The 16,350-nt window shown below is 58.5% G+C and overlaps 3 protein-coding genes across 3 annotated transcripts; 2 read left to right on the top strand and 1 right to left on the bottom strand.

Moving 5' to 3' along the window:
• Positions 1-3,174: 3,174 nt before the first annotated feature.
• Positions 3,175-4,654, top strand: DCS_00097 (uncharacterized protein; the record flags this gene model as incomplete). The annotated part of the gene is made up of 2 exons (XM_040797439.1): positions 3,175-3,224; positions 3,391-4,654. The coding sequence occupies 2 exons, from the start codon at positions 3,175-3,177 to the stop codon at positions 4,652-4,654; spliced, it is 1,314 nt and encodes a 437-aa protein (XP_040658322.1).
• A 1,068-nt stretch (positions 4,655-5,722) lies between these two features.
• Positions 5,723-10,646, bottom strand: DCS_00098 (uncharacterized protein; the record flags this gene model as incomplete). The annotated part of the gene is made up of 3 exons (XM_040797440.1): positions 5,723-6,168; positions 6,225-9,332; positions 9,392-10,646. The coding sequence occupies 3 exons, from the start codon at positions 10,644-10,646 to the stop codon at positions 5,723-5,725; spliced, it is 4,809 nt and encodes a 1,602-aa protein (XP_040658323.1).
• An 862-nt stretch (positions 10,647-11,508) lies between these two features.
• DCS_00099 (uncharacterized protein) lies at positions 11,509-15,773 on the top strand (the record flags this gene model as incomplete). Its single annotated transcript, XM_040797441.1, has 2 exons — positions 11,509-14,192; positions 14,258-15,773. The coding sequence occupies 2 exons, from the start codon at positions 11,509-11,511 to the stop codon at positions 15,771-15,773; spliced, it is 4,200 nt and encodes a 1,399-aa protein (XP_040658324.1).
• Positions 15,774-16,350: the final 577 nt, after the last annotated feature.

Raw genomic sequence — 16,350 nt, forward strand, 5'->3', positions numbered from 1 at the left:
TCCGTGCTGTGCCGAGGAGTACGTGGACGGTGCAGCATTACAGCATACAGCAGGCGTCCAGCAGACGTACGGTCCGGTGCCGTCCCCGTCCAGCAATACAGGGCGGTAATCACTTGACCAGCACCGAATGGTTGCAGTGCCCAAAGTACGAGGCACGCCGGCGACCACCATCGCGTGCGTGTAACGCTGCAGTCCAGTCCAGCACAGCAATGAATTACAGGCTTGTTACAGCACAGCACCAGAGCTACAGCGCCCAAGCACTAGGTACTTTAGGTGGTACCTGGTAGGCAAGGCCCCGGGAACGACGGCCACCACGGCGACATGCTTTTCCCTACCGTCACCGCATCGACAGCGCCCCTTGGCGGGCCGCCCCGAGACATGTGTCCGACCCTGCCGTCGTTGGCAAGACGTTGATGGACGAGAAAGCAATGAATGCACGGCAGCGAGATGCTTCTGCCACTTGGTCCATGGCCTTGCATGTGCGAGGACGTATGCATGCACTGTACTCGAATATACAGAGGGCACCCGAGCAAGTACAAGTCCTTGCGCACCAACGCATACAACCAGTATCGTTACCGTACGGTGCGTGTCCATGCCGTACCGCACTGTGCCATCAATCGGCCAGGCGCCGTCCATCCATCCGCCAGCCATTCGTCGTCTTGACCATCTGCCGAGGAGCCGTCCAGCGGGTCTCCTCAGCGAAGAAAACAAACAAACAGTCCGCCGGCCATGGGCAATGCTATATATAAACATGCCGTGACCGAGTGCGCGCGCAAGTACGTAATTGACGTGCGAGCCGCGGCGTGCAGAACACGAGTAATACCTTTCCATGCGAGTACCAGGTACGGCGCAGGCACCACTATTATTCTCCGACCAACGCGCTAAGCGCACAAGCACGGCATGTAGATGTACTTTTACCCGCACTTGCACGATGCTTACCCGCAAGTACTGGTACTTGCTCAGCGCTGCGAGTGCCTGCAGCTGTGCTCCGTACTCGGTACAGCAAATGTGCTCTAGCCCTCTAACCCACACACACCTAAGTACAGTGCAGGTACGTACAAGCACGGAGTGTTCCGTAAGTACACCTGCCTACAGTAAGTACAAGTACCTCGCCTACATGTGAGTAAGTAATTACAGCAGTGCAAGTAACACTTTGCTCTCAGGCACCTAGCCAGCAGGTACCTGTACATGCAGGCGATGCTTCCTTGCCGGCGAGAGTACTGTACATGTACATGGACATGGTGATGAGATACTTACACCCAAGTAATACTACAGAGTATCCGTACAGTACTTGCTCACATCTCCCTCTTGTCTCGCCCGCAACGCGTCGTCAGCCTTTGCAACGACGCCAGCACGTCGATGCCCTCCCGCCCGTCGCTCGACACCGAAGCGGAGAGGCAAGCAAGACGACGCCGTCGAATCTCCCGCCTCGCACGGCCTGGTACGTGGCTGCATTGTGTGCCGTACGCGAACTCGTCCGAGTGTCGGTGCAGTCCCTGGCAAGTATGCCGTATCATCAAGGTGTCCTTGTTTGCGTACTCGCATGTACTTGCAGTGCGAGTGCAAGTACACCTACTTGCAAGCACGTACTTGCAGTGTACGAACAGTCCGCCTACGCAAGTACATGTACTTTCATTCCAGCCCAGGCGACTCACGACAATACATACTAAAGTACTTACATAGATAGGCACTCACGGTACTGTACTTGCCTGCCAGTGCAGCAATCACGCAAGCACTGTACTCGCGTGCCCACGACACCTGCACTCGTACTGCACTCCGTACACCTCGTTTTGCTCGTATAACACGGCAAGCCTGCGGAAAAATCACACGATGCCATGGGGAGTCGGAAAGAGGATACGACTTGTGCCGGTACCTGTCTGTCCCGGGCACTGGCGCAAGTATGCGGAGTGCCGAGTAATGCTTACTCCGTACCGTGCAGCTGCTGCCATCCGTACGGTGGAAATCCTCCGCTCGCCGCATGTACGACTAGCATTATTACGCGCTCGCCGTTTCGTCAACGACTCGTCGTCCGTCCCAATTTCCACACCATCCCGTCAAACAGCAAACGAAATCCCCGACCACGGCGAATCAGGCGTCTGGCCCCCGTCAGGCGCGGCGGACCCTGAAATGAATTGGGCACCCATGTCCCTGTTCGCCGCCTCATTCGCGGGGAGCAGAGCAGGCGAGCACCGGTGGGGAGCCCAGAGGTTGCAGGGGGCAACGATGGCCACGACGGAGCAATAATAACCGTCGTGATTCGAAAGCCGCCCGCCGCTGGCTCCGACGAACCGTCGCCTCGTCCGAATCCTTCCTACCCTTCCCAATCGTCCCATCCTGGCTGGCCTTTTTCCCATGTCCCGCCGCTTCCTTGTCTGCTCGTCGTCTCCTCCGTCGTCAGCCTCGACGCGTACGACCAGGTGTACAGTGCGAGTGCGCCGCCGTATTGCCACTGTACTTGTACCTGCATTGTCGCTGTCAAGACGCCCACGGCTGCAGCTGCTGGCTGTTATTACTCCCTGTACTTGCACGGCACGGCTACGGTATTCATACCTGCAACTCCATGTATACTGTACATGAGTCCTTAACTTGCATGCACTTACACTTGCATCTACGTACAGTGCTTGTAGTGGCCTGTCCGGACCTGCGCCTGCCATTCCCGCAGCCTACCTGCGCCTGCTTGCCGCACGGTGCTTCTACGCCGACGAGTTTGCTCGCATGTAGTGCCGAGTACACCCAAGTACTTGACCGAGCAGCATGCGTACTCAGCAGCATCATCACTGCTTGCCCCCCCCTGCGTGCTGGCACCCGCTTGTACCTGCATGTACTGTATAGTACCTGTGAGTACCCCGTAGCCAGCGCCTGCACTTACACCCACATGTACACCCACAGTGCACCGTCCTCTATACCGTACGGTGCGCCTGCCTACTTACACCCGCTCGCAACATCTGCATCAGCCGGCCTCGATTCCTTCTTCCTTCCCCTACTCCCGAATAGAATCATCTGATCATCCGCACCATCGGCCTCATCATCAGTACTATCCATCCAAGACGAAGCCGGAGCAGAGGTCCAAGGCCGACTCCGAGCTCGGCCTCGTCCTCCTCGACGAGGTGCCTGCTGTTGATCGGCACCGACAACACCAAGCCACGAGGCGCCAAGCACCGACGTCGTGCAAGCATGGTCTCCTTCTTCGGCATCAGGCTCGGCAGCGACAGGAAGAAGTCCCCGTACGCCCCTCGTCTCCTTTCCGTCGTGCCCTTTCCGTCGTGCCCTTCCCATCGTACCCTTCGCCGTCGTGCCCTTTCCGTCGTGCCCTTCCCGTCGTGCCCTCCCCGTCGTCCGCCTCCCCTTCTCAACACCATCGATCGGGACGCGTGTGCTGACCCGGGCCAGGAAGCCCACGAAGCCGCCGAAATGGAATGCCGCCAAGGACCCTCGCCTCGATGACCTCGCTCCTCCTCGCCGGCCGCCGTCTCGTCCGGGTTCGTGCTCGACCTCGAGGCCGGCCTCCAACTGGCGTGCCGTCTTTCGCAACCCCGCCATGGCCTCCTCGATGCACGACCTTACCCAGAGCCCCCGCGGCCTGCAGCACCACGCCTCCGAGTCCAACCTTCGGCCGAGGAGGGCCAGCCTGGTCCTGCCGCCGCCGCCGGGGCCCGCGAGGGCCAACTGCCCGGGCATCATCTCCCAGCCCGCCTCGCCCGAGCTCGACCCGAACCCCATCGGCGTCGCCTACCCCTCGCCGCCGCCTTCGGACCACTCCGGCAGCGCCGCCGTCTCGCCCATGATTCACCATGCCCTCACCTTCCCCATCGCCGCCGTCCCGAGCCCCGTGGCCTTTGCGCCGCGCGCGTCCGACGAGAGGCCCCGCGCCCTCCGCGGCGCCCTCGCGAGGCGCGACACCCTCACCTTCCACCAGCCCCGCCGGGAGAGCGTCGCCATCAAGTTCGACGAGGGCGTGCGGCGGACGCGCCAGGTGGAGGGCTTCAGCGGCAACTTTGCCGAGTTCGACTTTGGCGACATTCTCAAGAGCATCCCCAGGAGCGCCGGCGACGGCCGAGTCGAGACGGCCTCGGCCGCCGCCCCCGAATCCCAGAGGGGGGAGCCCCCGTCCGTAGGGCCGCGACGCGGCTTCCACGCGAACCGGTCCGGCAACCGTGCGCCTCCTCCGAAGCCGCTCCAACCCGTGGCCGCCTCCGAGGAGCCGAGCCCGAGTCCTTTCCCGACCCCCGACGAGACGAGGTGCCCGCAGGCGGTCCCGAGTCCCCTCTTCACCGCCGCCGCCGAGTTCTCGAAATCAAAAGGCCTGCTGCGCGGCCGCAAGCCCGAGGATCCAAGCCCGTCGTTCGACTCGTGGTCCGACCCCTCGCCCCGCCGCTCGGCCATACCGGCGCCCCTGTCGACGGCCCGCGGCTCGCCCGTGCCCTTCCTCCCCTGCCCGGCCTTTCCCTCGCTCGCCCATTCCGTTTCGAGCGAGAATCTGGACTTTGCCATTGCCTTTGACGAGCCTCCGAAGCATTCGCCGCTCGTGCCGGAGAGAGCGGCGAGCCCCGTGCGCATGGAGGTGAAAAAGGCACCGCCGCGCCTGTCCACGATGCCCTCGGCTACCTGGACGCCGCGGTCGCCCGTGGAGGCCCAGGTCGGCGGTTTCATATGATGATGCCGCTGTACATCTCGTCCAGTATATACACGTCTTCCGCAGGTCGGCTACCTGGGCGCCGCGGTCGCCCTTGGAGGCCCAAGTCGGCGGTTGCATATGATGTTGCCGCTGTCCATCTCGTCCAGTATATACATGTCTTCCGCAGGTCAAACCTGGCTCTGTCGTTTCGCCACCGCCGTCGCACCTTGGCGTGGCGTGCGTGTGTGCACGAAACGGCGATGCAGCAATACCAAAATTTCCATCTCTTTTGTACGACAAAAAGTAACATAGCCAGCAGAGGGGTGGCATCGAAAAGTGCCTTTCGACTTTGACGCATTTAACCTGGCAGAAGATATCGCCATTATGAGGAATTGTTGGCTTATGTACATTGGATAATGACTAATAGTATCACAACCCTGAACAGAACATGATGAGTGCCTTTCGACTTTGACGCTTTTAACCTGGCAGAAGATATCGCCATTCTGAAGAATTGTTGGCATATGTACATTGGATAATGACTCACAACCCTGAACAGAACATGATGAGGACGCCTCGAGGTGAACAAAACATGCTCCCCTACTCCCCATCAGCTACCATGAAGGATTGAATACTGAACTACCCATCCACGCCCAACCCAGAACTACAGGTTTCGCAGAAAACCAGCCATCACAGTCAGTGTTGTCTTTCACTACACCTACCACGGTTCTTCGGGTACAGTGGTTGAATCGGCGACAATGCAGAGCTTTCGTCGGAAACTTGATCGCAAAGCTAGAGTCCTTGTTGTTGCCTACGTCGAAAGGGGAATTGACGTGCCGTCGCCAATGTGACGACAGCAACGTGCATGCATCGGGGTCGCGTGAATACAAGTAGCATTCTTCAACTCCGACGGACACGGACAATGGATGACCTCTAGATGCGTGTGCTCATTGATGTGCTCAGCAAGATTGTGTGACCGGACGCTGTGTGTGTTCGACTGGCAGGTGAGTCGCCAGGCCCAGGCTCGAAATGCAGGCACATCTATTCAGACAGCATGGCGACCATGACGAACATCTCGATAGCCTCGTGCAGGTCCGGTGCACCCTTGTCTCATTTCGTCAGCAGTGGCGCTGCGACGTACAAATTCATAAACTCCTGTTTCAGCGTTTGTGGGATGGCCGCCAAGCTCTTCATCCCGTCGACATCCCACTTGAGACATTCCGCCAGAGCTCCAACGAAACCCGTCTGACCGCTTGCGCCCATGGCCGGGTTGGTCCAGGCATTGTACACGGCCTCATACTTCTCCCTTTCCCCCGCCGCTGGCGAATCTGGCCCCCACGCGCCATCAGCGTCGGCGATGGTTGGGAAGGGCCGCTCGGCAGGAAGGCTCTGCAGATCGGCGTCGGCAACCTTGTACGCGGGGAACGGGTCGGGAGAAACGGTCGGTAGGGGTGCCGTCATGCGCACACCCGTCATGAGCGTCACGGAACTGTTGTCGCTGCTGAGAAGTTCGCCGATGTTGTTGCCGCTGCTGGTCGGGTCGGTTCTCGGGTCATCTGGTCGCATCAGAATCCTGTCATCAGCCAGCGGAAGCGACAGGGGCTTAACTTACACTTGGCCCAGAGGGCGCGAGGTACGCTCTCGAGTCGCTTTTCAAACTGCCACCCATCGTCCGCTTCGCCTTGATCCTGCGTCACCTGCACTTCGAGGGTCGACGCCATGGCCGTCTGGAGCTTCATGGGCTTGCCGTACACTTCCTTGTCTGCGAGGACGGCTTGCCCATTGCTCTTGACCGTGTCGATGGCCATCTTGCACTCGACGACGAAGCAAAAGGAGCCGCCGCGCACGATCCAGATCGCGTCCTGCTCACGTTCCGGCTCATCCGTCGGGTTCAGCAGGCCGGACTCGGCAAGGAAGTTGTGCGCTTCGTTCTTCGGCCGCGAGACCTGCACTTCCTTGTCCGCCGGGCCTACCAGAGATGTGGTGGAAGTTTGCAGCACGAGGTCGTAAAACTCGGACAGAGAAATGCGGTCGTCCGTGTCCGAGTGAGGCCCAAAGTTGATGTCAAAGGCGACGATCCAAAAGTCAACGTGGACCCGGCCTGCGACCGGTGGACCCCAGAGATACAGCTGCGCTCCGATCTCGACCGAGATCCGAATGTGAATGAACCATATGTCGATGCTGAATCCCACGCCGACGGAGAGGCCGGCGCCGAGGTTGAAGTGGAAAGGCTTGTAGTTGATGAGGAAATCGGCAAAGGCATCGAACCAAGCCTCGATCGGGCCAGCCTTGAAAGCGGCACGCAGGCGACCGCCGGCCATGCAAGCGTTGGGTGTGACGGCAAAGTATGCTTGGCCCGAGATCTGGAGCCCGCCCCCCAGGTCCCAGTCGATGCCGAGCCGCGGCGGATTGGGGAAGCCGATGGGCAGGCGGTACGCTTGATGGTAGCCGCCGAGGGTGAAGACGAACTGGCCGACGCTTGACTTGTCGGCGTGAGGCGCGTCGAACCAGTAGTAGAGGCCGCAGCCGCCGGTGAGGTGGCAGTTCTTGTCGAGTATGTACGACCGCGGTGACAGTTGCGACTCGATCTTGAGCGTGCCGTAGTCGAAGTCGGCGACGGCCGAGATGCCCAGCTCGACGTGCGCCAGCTTGATCGGCGATCGGGGCGAGGGGATGTCGGCACTGGCCACGGCAAAGATGCCCAGCTTGACGGCGTTACCAAATTGCACCGCCACGACGGCATCGATGCTTAGCATCTGAAAGGCCCCGACCCTGATGCCAACCGAGAACCAGTACGACTTGTCGAGCGGCTGGAACCATCCGTGCGGGCCGGGATCGACGAGCTTTTGCATCACCTCCATGGCATTGCTGCTGCCGCTGAGCGCCGAGCTGGCGATGAAGGGGAAGTCATAGACTTCCCCCACCGTCGGCAGACGCACGCTGCTGTTGTATCCGAAGCCGCCGCAGACGGACGTGATCTCGGCAAACCCGAGCGTGACGAGGGGCCCGTTGAGCTTGGCAAAGACAAATACCGTCTGGAAGCCGCCGCCGCCAGACGGGGTGACGATGCCGTAGAAGCCGGCAGCCTCAAACTGGTAGATGGCCCAGCCAACGATGAGTCCGCCAGCAAAGTAGTCGATGCCGCCATCGTTGCCATGGGTGATTACGCCCGCGATGGACAGTGGCGGCTTGTCAAACGACGCGGCGAGGCCTTGGATGTCCGGCGTGATGGTGGGCAGTTCATCGAGCGTCACGAAGGCGGTCCCAAGAGAGAAGCCGATGAGGGAGAATCCAAGGGGGCCGAGCTGGAAGGTGGCGTCGAACATGACGGCCAACTTTTTGTCCTTGTACTTGAGTCCGACGTTGCTGATGGACAACGGCCCGGCAATCTTCTTATAAGGTGCCTGAGCGCTCGGTCCGCCGTCGTCCGCCTCATCCGCACGCCCCTTGCCCGCAGCCGGCTTCATAAAGTCGTAGTCGAGCAAGCAAGACCTTTCGCCTGTGCTGCTGCGGATGACGATGGCAAAGTGGCATCCGACACTCACCAGGAGATCCGTCGGCTTCTGCTGGTCCACCTTGATCTTGTCCTTGACCAAGATCTTGTCCCCCAAGCTGGCGTTGAGGTCGTCAAGGTCGACACGCGTCAGGCCTGCTACCCCTACGGCGCCCTGGCTTTGGACCCAGAGGAAGTACAGCTCGTCGAGCGGTTGGATCAGCTTGCCGATAAGTGGGAGCTCGAGTTCGACGCCGGAGAAGCCGCCGATGGCGACCTTGAGTAGTCTTTTGGACGGCTGCTTGGCATCCCAGCTGGTGCTGTGGAGCTGGGCAAAATCGATGTGCAGTTTGATTATGTTTAGCTGTGCAAGAAGCTGGAATGACTCCGTCGGAGGGCTTCCTTTTGACTTTTGTTTCACGAGGTCGAGCGCGAATGCGTCCTGGTTGTCGGCCACGAGCAGTGTGTTGTAGACGAATTCGGGCAGCTCAATGTCGGAGCCAAGAGCATCCACAATCAAGTCGCCAATTTTGACCTGCTCATTGGACGGGTTGAGCTTGGCCGAAAAGGTGAACCCGTCCTGGTTGTGCTTGAAGTCGAGCGCCAGTGCGAGACCAGCGATGCGGAGGTCGCCCGTGATGGTGAATGTGCTAGCTTTAGACTTGCCTCCAGTGGACTCGTACGTGTACGCGACAGCCAACGTGTCAACCGCGATTGACTCGATCAAGGGGCCGACGTGATCCTTGGCGTCGTCCTCGAAGAACTCGACGAGCGTCGATGCGTATAGCCCCGTAAGCGAAGCCGCCAGCTCCCATGATTTCTTGGACGAGTCGTAGCTCAACGATCCGGTAAGGGCGGCCGGCATGGTGGAGGAGTCTTTGCTGGGCATTATCATGGCACTGACAACGACGTTGAGGGCGAATTGGCTGCTCTGGCCCCAGTGAAAGGAGGCATCAAGCGCAACCTCCCCCAAGTAAGGTTGCGGAGCGGATCCTGGCGATGGCGGGTTGGCGGTGATGCTGCAGCGAATAGAAAAGGAGTCGCTCGACAGCGCAAGGTAGGCGCGTGTGATCTGGGATGGCAGCGTGTCAGGGATGTTGTCTACCGTCTGGCCGGGTATCAAGGAGGCAAGATCGATGAACGTCGCCGGGGACGGAGTCAGCGGCCGCAGGGTCGTCCACCTCTCCTCGAAAGGCAGCAAATCTGGGTCCCTTGGGAGACTTGGGTCTGCCGTTTAATCAGCAATGAAATTCGCTCCTCGAAGACTCTGAAATGGACGAGCCTACCATTCCACAGCTGGCCAGAGAGGGTGCCGGTGCCGCCACTGAAGCTATTCCAGCTATAGGAGATGAGAAAGACGGGTTTGGAGCTCGCCTGCCCAAAATTGGCCGTGATTTCAACGTCAAAAGCAACAGAAGAGAGTTTGGCATTTGTGTCTTTCGTGTCGAGCGTGATGGTCATTCGGCGCAGGTTCGGGTCGCCCAGCACCTTCACCCCATTCTCGGTTTTGCCCAATATGTCTTTTACAAACGACTCCAGAGACGAATCTCCGATGAGGGACGCTAGCCAGATGAGAATTCCGCCGATGGGGTCATCGGAAAGAAAGATGAATGCGAGGGTGATGCTGGAGGGTGCAAAGCCAACACCAGCCATCATCGTCACCTCCGGCCCGGCATCGCCCTTGACGGAGCATGTGGCGCTGAAAACGATATCGCCGCGGGTATCGGCCTGTTCTCCCGACTCCGTTCTTGCCAGCAGCATTTCCTTTCTGTAGACGACATCAGCGCTTTTAATCGTGAATCCCGGCAGGACATTGAGGATATCCTGCAGGGGACCCAGGCTGGGCATTTGGAACTGCAGCCGCACGGTGACGCGCTTTACTGGGAGAGGAGCAAACCACAACGCATTCCGTTTCGGTTCATCATTTGGGTCGGGCATTTTGAGCTCCACGTTTGCGTCGAGAAGCTTGCTTGGTACGTATTCGCTCATACCGGCTGAATCGGCGTGTGTAAACAAGTCCCTCAAGGTCGTGTCTGTAATTTCAACCGACTGCAAGAAATCGACGCCATACGTCAGCATCTGGCCGTCAACGTCTATGCCGGGAACTGGAATCTTCGCCCCATTTCCCGTCAAGGGGGCGCCAAAGGTAAACAGCAGGACGTCGCTCGCTGAGCTGAATGTGAGCTGCCATGGTTCCTGGAATATGAGCTGAAAACTCTGCACGACATCTGCCGAGTCGGTTTTGAGGGAAGCTTCAACGTGAGAATCGAGTTGCTGGAACCATTGCCTCGTCTTGTCGGAATCGTCCAGATTGGATGTTGGTCTGGGAGCACCGGAGAGGATGATGACCTTGCCCTCGAGGGTGGCGACGAACTTGTCCGTGGCGCTGTCTGGGCTGAGAATGTGGACATTATCACCGGGAGATTGACCTGCAGAGCTGGCGTAGATGTAAAAAAGACTGCTACTCTGTTGTTCGTTTGCAACGGCTTGGGACGAGCGTTCCGCCGTGCTCCCAGGCCACGTCACCCCTATAGTGCCCATGGTTATGCTGAGGAATAAATGTCCGAAGGAGTTCAGCTTCTAGAATGAGGCGAATCGCAGGACGACGACCAGAGCTTTGACACTCTAGGCTCGCAGGTTGAGATAAAAGCAACCAGGCCGTGCTAGAGAGTTTGGGACCTTGGCCGTGGCCGGAGTCTGTTTGTTCATTTCCATCCATATCCATGAATGACGAGCGACCTTCTAGACAAACACCCTGGGTGTGATCAGTTACCATTCGGACTTGGAGGGTGGGTTGCATTATCGAGCCCGCTTACAACAATACTCGTATCATTCCCATATGCAACTTCGTGCTTGAGGGATGCACTCGATATATTAGAAACGAGCATCGCCAATCACCAAAGAATGATAACGCGGGTCGGGAGAGTCCCCCCTCCTTGATGATATGACCGGGCCGAAGATTGGTCCGTTCCGAGCAACACCCGACTGTCTCCTTCCTCGTCTCCCCTCACCGTTCCCGTCTCCCCTCACCGTTCCCGTATCCTCCCTCAACCCTCCCTCGCACAGCAGACCGCTGCCGACACTGGCCCTCATTCTCGGCCCATGCATGCATTGTCTGTCTGACGTGTTCATGATGCTTTAGGATGGATGCAGAAGCTGCGGGGTGCTTCATCTGCCGCACGGCATATCGCTGTCGAGCTTGGCGGCAGGATGGGCAAGGCGAGAGTGGTTGATTGACATACAGCGGTGACGGTTGAATCGCCACGACCAAATATCATCCGAACATTGGATACGCCGTATAAGCGTGGATTCTTGACGCATCTGCCTCCGCAAATTCGCTCTATTCGCATGGTTGGTGCTGAATATTCTTCTCGGCTTCATACTCGTCTCAAACTTCACACAGATGTCGTCCTCAATCGAAGTGGACACCGTTCTGGTGCCCATGCAACTGGACGCCTTTGTGCTCAACCCATCCGTCTGCGGTACGGGAGCGGCCGACGATACGAGTGCTCGGATCTGCCCCATCACGCAACCCAATTATACGTTCCTACGACTATCAAACTTCTTGATCCAGAGCGATGTCCAGGGGCACGCGGACCTGCACAGCACGGCTCCAGCCACCATCAACTCCCGCATGACGGACCTCGGCGCTCGCCCAGAGCCTCAGCCTCTGCGCCATCGCTATGGCGTCTACGTTCACTGGACGCTGCCTCGCTTCTATCGTGCGGGCGTCTCCTCGACCAGTACGGTGCCGCAGCGTCGTCGCCGGCAGGAGCGGCTCCGGCGAGGACTGCGGACCGCCTCAGGCTCCGTGCCCGAAGGTGTTGGTGAGACACCAGAGTTCGTCGAGCCGCCAACGCGTTGGATGGTGCTGCGCAAGTTGGACGTCGACAGCATTCAGCCGGCCGAGGCGAGGCCTGCCTTTGCCGATCGCGAGTACGAAGCTTGGGTGGTGGAAAGCGACCACTTGTGGTCGCTCGACGACATTCCATTGGACGCAGATTTGCAAACGGACTTGGCGCCCTTTGTCACGGGCAGCGCCGCGGATGGCAAGGTAAATATCGAGGAGCAGGCCGAAATCTTCATCGGCCGAAAGACGCCCCTTGCAGAGTGGTCCGGCCAGGAGAACGCCAACGCCCAACCGCCCAGCATCAGCTTGCTCCGCAGTGGCAACCAGCTCTTTGCCGACTTCCAGATGCACAACGCCAACGTCTTTAGCATTCTCGACAATTTCGAGTACAAAGAGTATGTCGACGGCAAGGCGAACAAAAAGTATCTCACCTACGCCAAAGCCAGCTACCATGTCATCGGCTGGCACTGGAACCCTAGCGTCGACCCCTTATGGACCTCCGGCGAGAGTGTCGCCCACGGAGCTAGCCTCGACGCTCTCTTCATGACCATGCAGGGCGCCACCCAGGGCTCCGAATGGAACGAATGGCTCGAGGCCGTGAGCCAGCTCCGTGTCATGTGCCACGGCGCCATGTACGACGTCACCTGGGACCACGATACCAAGCCCACGCGAGTCCCGGCGGATGAGTACAACGCCCGCATGTGCGATCCAACCCAGGCAGCCGTCTCGGTGGGCACCACACCCATGGACGCTCTGCTGTCGTACTGCCACGCGCGAAAGGACCAGCCTGGTAGGCCGGGGGACATTGCCAAGCTGGAAGAGGACATTCTCGCCATTGAATCCCTGCTGCACGCGCGCGACGATGGTGTCGAGGAACAACGCGAGGCCAAAGATTCCATTTACAACTGGTCATTTGCCCGCTCCGCCGGAGGCTCCCATTTTCACCTGTCTGGGCCGGATGCTCAGGGGGGCAAGCAGCCGCTGGAGCCCGATCGTGAAACGGTTCTCAAGCTGCGCGAGCTCAATCAAGTGCAGGGCCTTCTCGATGCCTGCAACAAAACGGTTCGGCAGTATCGTTGGGACATGTTCTCGCTGTGGTGGCAGTACGTCAGCGACGTTGGGAACAATTCCGACCCCAGTCTGCCGGAGAACGAGGAATTCAAGGCCAAGACGAAGGATCTATCAGATCGCATCACCGGCCTAAACACTCGCATGCTGAACCTCGAGGCGCAAGTCGATGCCTTGCGGGCTTCCGACTTGCTGAAGACGGCAGAGCCTGCGAGCAAGCCTGTCTACTACCGAGCAAACGACCCCACCGTCCTTGTCGGTGGCATCGCGTCCGGGTGGTCAACGGACTACTTGGAAAACGTGTCCGTCCGCGCACCGTTTCACACCATTGCGCCAACTGACATATCTGGTGTGCCCGCCTCCCTCCAGGCTCTCTCCGACTCGCTACGGCAGCGGCTACCCGAAGTTTTCAAGACTCCTGCCGATGCCCTGCTGGCCGAGTTTCACCTCATCCGGCCCGGTGGTGACTCTGGAACGGCCGGCGAGGGCAAGTACTACCCGCAGTTTCATGACACCAGGAGTCCCGATGGGAGCTGGCGAGATCAGTGGGGCGACCGACAACCATGGTTCCCCCTGTTTGTCGAGTGGGAGACCGAGTACACGCATGTGCCCTTTGACTACTGGAGCTTGGATGAGCATACTGCGCGTCTGTCGGCCAACGAGCTCGTTCGCTACGGCATCTCCGTGCCCTCGAACGGCGAGAAGCCGCGGCCGTTGTGGGAGGCCCTCGGTGGTCGAGACACGCGTGTGTTGTCTGGGCGGGTGCTGATCCTGCCGCAGCCCAGCTTCTCGCTCGGGGCAAAGATCACGCAGCTGTTCCAGGACACGCCGCCAAGTATACTGGACAAGTACTTGTCCGAGGAGGACCGTCGAAACCTGGAAAGCAATGTCTCGAAGCTCTCTTTCCTATCGTCACCGCTCTCGGGGTTTGCGGCTGGCCTGGTGACGCAAGCTCAAGGCAGTCACATCAAGCCCGAGAACAAGATCGTCGGGCCGGACGGGGAATCGAGCTCCGCCATCCCCGCGGCCGTCAACGACAATGCCGGATTGACCAAGGAGAAGATCGAGCTGATTGAGGGCGAATCGGCTTCGACGCCGTACGCGGCACTGGCCAACTTCCTCGATAAGCAGTACTGCCCGTTCAAGCCGGTTACTCATGGGCAGTTCAGGTAATTGATCCGCACTCCATTCACTTTTCCTTCCTTTCTTCAGGAAAGCTGACTTACCGCGGCAGATTCCGCAAGTTCAACATCATTGACAAGTTTGGTCAGACGCTGGTGCCCATTGACCAGAATCCACGTCTGGGCGGGCCACCGCCTCTCTATCCTTGCATCAGCGACTTTTACGAGCCCCAGACGATCGAGTTGGATGATGGGGTGTACGCCAACACCGTCATCAAGGACAACCCCGATCAGTGCGAGTTTGTGCAGCTGCCACCCCAGATAAACCAGAATGGACGACTTAATGCGGAATTTGTTAAAAGGATCACGGACGATCCGACCAGTGAGCAAAATCGGTTTAAAAGTCAACAGTCTCCGGGAATCGCCGCCTCGGCCTCGTGGCGCCCCGCATCGGAGTGGGAGAACCCGATCTGGGGCTGGATCATTACCAACTACGCCGACTACGGCATCCAGCTGTTCCTCCCGGATGGTACTTTCTACCGCGAGGTGCGCTTCGGCGGCCCGCTGGGCACCCTAGACGCGCCCAAGTGGTTACCCTTCAGCCCCGACGATGCGGCTCCGACCCCTGAGACCCGGCAGCTTGATGCCCTCGTGACCAAACTTGTTGAGCCAGAGTACCTCAAGGGCTTCTGGTACATGGTGACGACGGCGCAGGAGAAACTGCCTGCCGCCCCGTCGGCGTACGCTCAATTTCTCAACTCGATCGTGGGCAAGCCGTTGGCCCTCGTCAATACCGGCTGGTCGCTGGAGCTAGACGCGCCGCCATTCGTGAATCAGAGCACCAAGAGCAAAGTCCAGGAGCCGGAGCGCCAGCTGACGCAGCCAGAAACCGGCGAGAGGCCTTTTTATCAGCTTCAGATACGCCTCGGCGACCGTGACGCCGGCTACGACGGTCTCGTCGGCTACTTCGACACAACAGCACCGGGAACGAGCGAGCTCAACCTCGACTACATCAAGACCTTCTTTGCGCCAGAGGCCGGCATGAAACCGCTACAGCGTCTTACCACGAATAACTATCCGCTTTTCACCCCATTTTGGCAGCCTCCGTTCCCAACGCAACCACCTTACGGTAACCCTTCAACCATCGCCGACCCGGTGGGCTTTGACGACCAGCGCAACGCACGAATGTCCGTTTTCGGTGCCATTGTCGATCCGTTTACACCTGTTCACGCATACTCGTCATTCCTGCCGGCTTCGACGCTGCTGTTGCCATCTTGGACCTGGCAAAAGGCCATGGATGCCATGACTGCCTTTTTTCATGCTGGACCGCTAACGCTTCCACTTAAGGATGTGCCAGCCTACGACCCTGGACAGAAGTTGACGAGTGGAAACGCCAGAGAAATGCCCAAGCGAGACTTGCCGCTGCCATCGCTGGGGCAGGGGGACTGGAGCTGGTTTGAACCCTATGCTGTTGAGGGGGACGGCAATGGACATCCGGTGTATAATCCGTTTGGCATAGAGAAGAGAGGCGACCTGACCAAGCCGGGCTTACAAGATGGACCATACAGTGCTATTGAGGGTTTTATGCAGTTGAGAAACCCCATCATGATGCCCAAGCCTAGCGGATGATGTTAGGCGAGGGTATGTCTTTCAGAATTGTCTGTACTAAACAAGGCATCCTGGTCAATCGAACTTGTACGCGTGGCCAGACTAAACCCTGCCAACACAAACGTCATCTACCCTCTGATAAATGAAGCCTCTACAGGCTTTCCAAGACCTTTTCCGTGGTGATTTAGTTCAAGGAAGCAGCCACACTCCTCGCTCACCAGTATGAATGGCCGTACTCATACTCATGTTCTCTCCCATTTCATATTCAATTATGGAGGTCGTCCTCTTGATATCGTACTTTCATTCCGATTTCACCTCTTCATCTTTCATTATTCAATGTAATAAATGGAATATTTTAGCATCTTGTTCTTCAAGCACCTTGGCGATGTTGCAAATTACGCTCAAGCGCTCGCTATTGAGCAAACCACAAACATTCTGGCAGCTGCGTCTCGCATATGTCAGTACGGACCCAAGTCCAAGGCACCATCAGCTAACAAGCATAAGAGTCTTCCAGCCGCCAAACAGGAGCTGTGTGTATATTGTCGCTGACGTGATCTGTTTGTGTATATTATCTGTTCTGTGACTACTGCGGTATCTG

This window comes from Drechmeria coniospora, chromosome 01, assembly GCF_001625195.1.
Source record: "Drechmeria coniospora strain ARSEF 6962 chromosome 01, whole genome shotgun sequence".
NCBI lineage: Eukaryota > Fungi > Ascomycota > Sordariomycetes > Hypocreales > Ophiocordycipitaceae > Drechmeria > Drechmeria coniospora.